We start from the raw sequence: 6,426 nt of genomic DNA, 5'->3' as shown, positions 1-6,426 counted from the left end.
AAACTTTAGCGTAAAGAGCGGGGCGCTGAGGAGGAAAAGCCCCTTTCATATACGGAGTAATTTCTGTTACTCCTAAGTCTAGAATTCTGACAATATCAACTTCAAAGCATGGATTTATAGCGAACTTCATCTCGAGCCCTTTAACATTAGGTTAGGAATGAATCCACAGTAAATGAAGCGACGCAGTAACAATAAAGCATGAATATTACGTTGATAGAAAATAAAATTTATAATATGAAATACTTTAACAAAAGCAATAACATAACTAAAAAATTGGTTTTGCTCAACTTGTATCACGATCATCCGCGGTAGCCTCCAGAGCCTCCTCCTGAAAATAGAACAGGTATAGTCAACACATATACTGTATTAAACTGTCAATGCTTGCTATTTCACTGTCCTCTATATTAGTGGCGTAATTTCATCAAAATACTGGTGGGAGGTGGCAATCTGTGAATAACTGTGAAAAATTTTACAATTACAAGGACCATGTATTTTTTTTTTTTAACAAATGAAAAAATTCAGCAAATACAATATTCCAAGCACAATGAATAAGTGAAACAATTTCGGATAAAAAAAAAAAAATCAACATTTTGAATTCAAAATTGAAAGTGGAAGGTAGTCTTGCACGTTTTAAAAACTCCAAGCCAATGTTTAACCAATGACCTTTCTCCTTATATCCCCCTAAATCTACGACCCCAGGGGCTGTTCGCATCAAACCAATAATACTTAACTATTGAAACAGAGCTCTTTTGAATAGAAGTTAAGATCTCTCAGTATGTTTTTTATGACTTAGAAGCAAAGAGGGGTAACAGGGCACCTTCTTGGCCTGGGTCATATTGTAGCAAAACACACACCGTAAGCTTGAAAGTACATATGCCTATTTTAATGAGATGGGTTGAAATCTATAGACACTATATTTCTCAAAGCAAACTCCCTGAGAGACGATGATTATGGTTTTAAGAATTAAATTCAAAATCAGTTTTTTGTTTCAAATGACAGTAAAGAGCAAAATCACCACTCCAGCTAAACTAAAATTATCCTGTATGAGAGTGAGGATACCATCCATATTAACCTCCCCCACTTTGTGTGCTAAAGTCTGACTTTTTCACATAAGTGGTTCATAAACCAATGTTTTAGCACAAGAGCAAAGTGATGAAAATTAATTTTATCTTTCATAATGTTTCTAGAAAGCAATGGTAAGTTAATCAGCTACTGAAACGATCGAATTTTTAGGTCATATGTTTTGAAAGACAAATGGAAACATAAGAAAATAATTACAACTTAAGAAAATTATTACCACCGCTTCACTATTTGTTCTGCGCTCTAAAATGTTTTCAGTTAAGCTCTATTTTAACTGGAGCACAAAGAGGTGGGATGAAGGAATGACAATCTAATTTGGAAGCAGGACAGTTTCTATTCTGTTTGGCTTCAGTGCCACTCTTTACTTTAACTTAAAAAAAGAACTAGTATTCTAAACTTAACGTAAGTTAGAAGTGTGGAGATCTGCATGGCACTGAAATGAAAACATAGATGGAAATAGTTTTCCTGAAATGTCAGGATTAAGACTTAGTTAGAAAGAGTTGACTTACCATGGCCTCCACCAAAGCCAAAAGATCCACCGGAAGAGCCAGCACCATAGCCTCCGCCAGATCCAAACGATCCACCACCTTTGGTACCACCAAATCCAAAAGATCCACCGGATGAACCACCACCGTAGCCTCCGCTAGATGCTCCACTGTGGCCACCATTGAATCCAAAAGATCCACCAGATGAGCCACTACCATACCCTCCAGCAGATCCAAAGGATCCTCCGCCTTTGGTGCCACCGAATCCAAAAGATCCACCAGATGAGCCACCGCCATAGCTTCCACCAGATCCAAATCCACCTTTTCCACCGTTGAATCCAAAAGATCCACCAGATGAGCCACCACCATAGCCTCCACTAGATGCTCCACCGTGACCACCGCCAAATCCAAATGAACCTCCCGAAGAGCCACCGCCATATCCTCCACTAGATCCTCCACCATGACTACCGCCAAATCCTCCACCATAGCCTCCTGTGGATCCGAACGATCCTCCGCCTTGGCCACCGCCAAATCCAAAATTACCGCCACTACCTCCATAGCCAGAATTTAGGAAACCGGCAAGTGTACATCCCAGAACAGCGAGGAAGTACATGACGCAGACCTGAAAAAAATGTATTTGATCATTTTGAAACCCCTTTATTAGTAAATCGGCAACAGGCATGGTATGCTTGGGGAAATTCATACATAATTCCCATTTTAAGTTAAGTCCTTTGATAATGAGATAAGGTGGAATATTTTTGCTACGTGACCCCCATCCCCAAAAGTGGAATATCGGATCAAACAAAAGTTTTAGTTGCCCAATGGCAATAAAAAAAATTGTCAATAGTTGCTCACTACTCAAGGATAACTTGAATCTTATCTTTTATTTTATAAGAAATGAACTTTCCTTTTGAACTTAAGTTTCTAAACATTTGCAAGAATAATATAACTTAAAATTTCCACTGAGAGTAGATGATATTTGAGTTTTGAACAAATATCAAAATCAAAGAGAATTTTAGAAACTGTGAATCTTATGCCGAAAACACCGGAGTTTAATTCAAAAGTATCAACTGAAAAGACTTTAATTATGACCCTCTATTTTGTTTTAGACATAGCAATGAGTCGATGGGAGTGGAAATTTCCGTAAAACTATCAAAGAGTTATTACCTGTGTAATTTCACATTTCTTAGGTAATCAGAAAGAAAAAAGAAGAAAAATTTATAAAAGCTATTTTGAAATATGCCCCAAAATCAGAGCTGTTACAATTTTACAGGACGTGAGGGTAGGGGGGAATAAGGTTTTAAGAATATTCCAGATGAATCATTTTTTATACTATCCAAGTACTCATCTTGGCCCAAATCGGCTCATATTTAACTAATTAATCAACTTCTAGCCTATCATCAATTAACGATGTTGTCACCTGATTTTGATTTATACTCCTACAAAAAATTAGAGTACAAAGCCCAGTGAAGATCTATTTTTTATTCCTAGATGTTGAAAGTGCGTTTAATTAATGCGACAGACGTTCTATAGCTTAAAATCATATGTTACATGACTTTATATATGTGTTTTGTATCTTGGAAATTATTGCGAATAATGTTCTGTTATTCCCTATTCTACGATTAGAATAGTTTTCCCCTATAGGGAATAGGGAATAGTGTTATTCCCTATTCTATCCAATTTTTTGATATTTTCGCATGTTTCTCAGATTTATCCCAAGTTATCAGAAATTCATCAGCCAAATGGGATAATTCACAGATCTAAAGATCGATATGTTCGTTTTTTGGGCATTCTTGTTGATGAAAATTTGTCTTTCAAGCGTCACATTGATTTGATTAAAATGAAGATATGCAGGAGTCTCGGTATTTTAAGGAAACTCAAACATATTTTCCCTGGATCAATTTTGGAAATCCTTTTTCACTCCTTGATCCGATCTTACGTTTCCTACTGTCCAATAGTATGGATGTCAACCTTTCCTTCACTGTTAAAACCACTTTCTAAGGTTTATAATAAAGCTAGAAACCTCATTAAGGAAACTAACCGTTCAAGAGTTATCCCATTACTTGATCTCGAGTCACTGTATATTCTTTCGTGTGCATGTTTTACTTTTTCTCAGCTTCATGGTGACCTCCCCCGTCCCCTAAGTGTTCAGCCATCTTTCACCTCTGATCAGAATAATTATAATCTTCGCAATACCGAAAATCATATTCAAGTTCCTTTTACTCCTTGTGTAAGGTCAGACTTTAATCCTTTAATTGCGAGTTACATTGTATGGAATAAGTTGCCCGAATCAGCTCGAAGGTGCCACTCATTCGGTTTGTTCAAAAAAATTATTAAAAATTCATTGGCTTCTTAGAAATTATTTTATCTCTTTTTATATGTGTATATGCGTGTATGTATGCATATATATTTCCTGATTATTTCATTGGAGTCTATTTTATCTACAGATCTACTTAATTAATTTAGTCTGTTCAATCTATTAGTCTATTTAGTTTTGTTTTCTATAGTTTTTCATTTTATTTATACTTTCCTCTCTTCTCCTTTTTGCTCTTCTCTCTGTAAGTGATTATTTTTTTTCTTCTCTGAGTAAGTGGCTCGTTCATTTTCCCCTTTTTTACAGGCCAAAGAGCCTTTGGGGAAATAGTAAAATGTAATATTGTTTGTGCGTTTCGTGATGAATAAATCTTATCTTATCTTATCTATCTTATCCATATTATTTTCTGCACATAAATTAAGTTTTTGGGTAGTCCCGGAAAGACCTCAATACCTTACGTTTTCCTATCATTAAGTACTTATTACGAATTTTACAATCAGCTACAATTAAATTGTCTTCCTCATTGTGCTTAATATCGCCATAACTTTCAGTGAGCTTTTAAGAAGGTAGAAAATTAATTTCGTAATTCTGCTGTAACAGCAAATTGGTCCATCTGTTGCTGCAAGTCAAACGTCTGTGAAATTACTGTTGCGGTTGTTTAGCGTAAATCACAGCCTAAGTACATAATGTACAGTCATGCACGCTCCTATGTTAACCGTTAAGAGTTCTGGGACGCAATATATGTATAAAATTTTTCTTTGGCTCCTCCTTCGCGCGTGCACAATGACGCAATCCCTTTTTTATCAAACAGTTCGTGGTAACGAACTGCAGTAAGGAGCGACCCGGGTAGTAAGGAAGACAAATCACGGGTGCGTGTTTGTTTTTTCTTTTTCCCAGGGGACATCGTATCGACCAAGTGGTCCTAGAATGTCGCAAGAGGGCTCATTCTAACGGAAATGAAAAGTTCTAGTGCCCTTTTTAAGTGACCAAAAAAATTGGAGGGCATCTAGACCCCCTCCCACGCTCATTTTTTCCCAAAGTCAACGGATCAAAATTTTGAGATAGCCATTTTGTTCAGCATAGTCGAAAACCATAATAACTATGTCTTTGGGGATGACTTACTCCCCCACAATCCCTGGAGGAGGGGCTGCAAGTTACAAAATTTGACCAGTGTTTACATATAATAATGGTTATTGGGAAGTGTACAGACGTTTTCAGGGGGATTTTATTTTGTTTGGGGGTGGGGCTGAGGAGAGGGGGCTATGTTCGAGGATCTTTCCTTGGAGGAATCTGTCATGGGGGAAGAAAAATTCAATGAAAAGGGCGCAGGATTTTCTAGTATTACTATAAGAAAACAATGAAAAATAAACATGAAAACTTTTTTCAAATGAAAGTAAGGAGTAGCATTGAAACTTAAAACGAACAGATATTATTACGAATATGAGGGTTTCTAATAATGCTTTAGCATACAGAGCGAGGTATTTAGGAGGAGATAAATACCTCGCTCTTTATACTAAAGTATTTTTAGTAATTTCAACTATTTATTCTACGGCCTTTCTGATTCAGGGGTCATTCTTAAACAATTGGGACAAAACTTACGATTTAGTGTAAAGAGCGAGGTATTAACGAGGGTACAAACCCCCTCGTATACATAATAAAAATATAAGGCTATGAAAGTTTGTTACGTAATTAATTCTTAAGTTACGTATATTTTTTACTAATAAAAGTTAAAAGTTAAAGCAAAAAGTAAAAGCAAAAGTTAAAGATGAAAATAAAATCATTAGACGATTTTCCCCCATAAATTACCCCATAAATTGATATTTTCTGATTTGATTGCATTTACTTTTGAGTTTTAGCACATTTTTTATGTGTTTGAGTTTATAATGAACATTTGTTGTTTCTCTTGAAATTTAGCTATTTTAATAACACCTTTCATTCTGATGCAACATATCATTGGCCACCTAAATTTTGTTGTTTGAGCTCACCATACAAAGTCGAAATTAGTACAATTTTACTCACCTTTCTGAAGAACATGTTTTAGCCCGGAAATGTTCTTCTAACGGTAAACTCTAGATAACTGATATGAACAAATCTGACTTCTCATCATTTTAAACAAATTTCAAGGATGCTCATCTTCAACTTTTTAAAAAAGAATTGTTCGGCTTGCTAATTGAAAATAAGCATTCATAAAAATCACTGGACAAATACTATTTATTCAAATTTGATTCAGATTTGCATTGTATATTTTTCAAGAAGCGTTTTGCTTCACTTCTCTGAGTTAAAAAAAAGGAGTAGCATTTATCTATTCATTTGCTCATGGTGAAAGGAAGCTCAAAGTTTCAAAGCTGAAACATTTTATTGCACAATTGCAAGATCTCCACTGATCAACATATAAAAAATTTCCAATGACTAAAGCAATATGACTATAAATTTTCTCAAGTGTTATGATTTACAACCATCCTCTTGCATATGTTCTATATAACTGGGCCGTTTTTTGTTGCTAAAACTTAAAAAAATCAAGTTAATTAATCTTTCATAAAAAATGTA

The 6,426-nt window shown here is 35.4% G+C and overlaps 1 protein-coding gene across 1 annotated transcript; it reads right to left on the bottom strand.

Annotated features, from left to right (window-relative positions):
- Positions 1-214: 214 nt before the first annotated feature.
- LOC136024846 (keratin, type I cytoskeletal 9-like) lies at positions 215-6,049 on the bottom strand. Its single transcript, XM_065700345.1, has 3 exons — positions 5,899-6,049; positions 1,590-2,187; positions 215-328 (listed from the first exon to the last, which is right to left on the bottom strand). Exons 1-3 carry the CDS (start codon positions 5,911-5,913, stop codon positions 300-302), a joined length of 642 nt encoding a protein of 213 aa, XP_065556417.1. The 5' UTR covers positions 5,914-6,049; the 3' UTR covers positions 215-299.
- Positions 6,050-6,426: the final 377 nt, after the last annotated feature.

Source organism: Artemia franciscana, chromosome 3, assembly GCF_032884065.1.
Source record: "Artemia franciscana chromosome 3, ASM3288406v1, whole genome shotgun sequence".
Classification (NCBI taxonomy): Eukaryota; Metazoa; Arthropoda; class Branchiopoda; order Anostraca; family Artemiidae; genus Artemia; species Artemia franciscana.
Note: the sequence above shows the minus strand (reverse complement) of the source record. Positions and strands in the feature narration are given on the sequence as shown.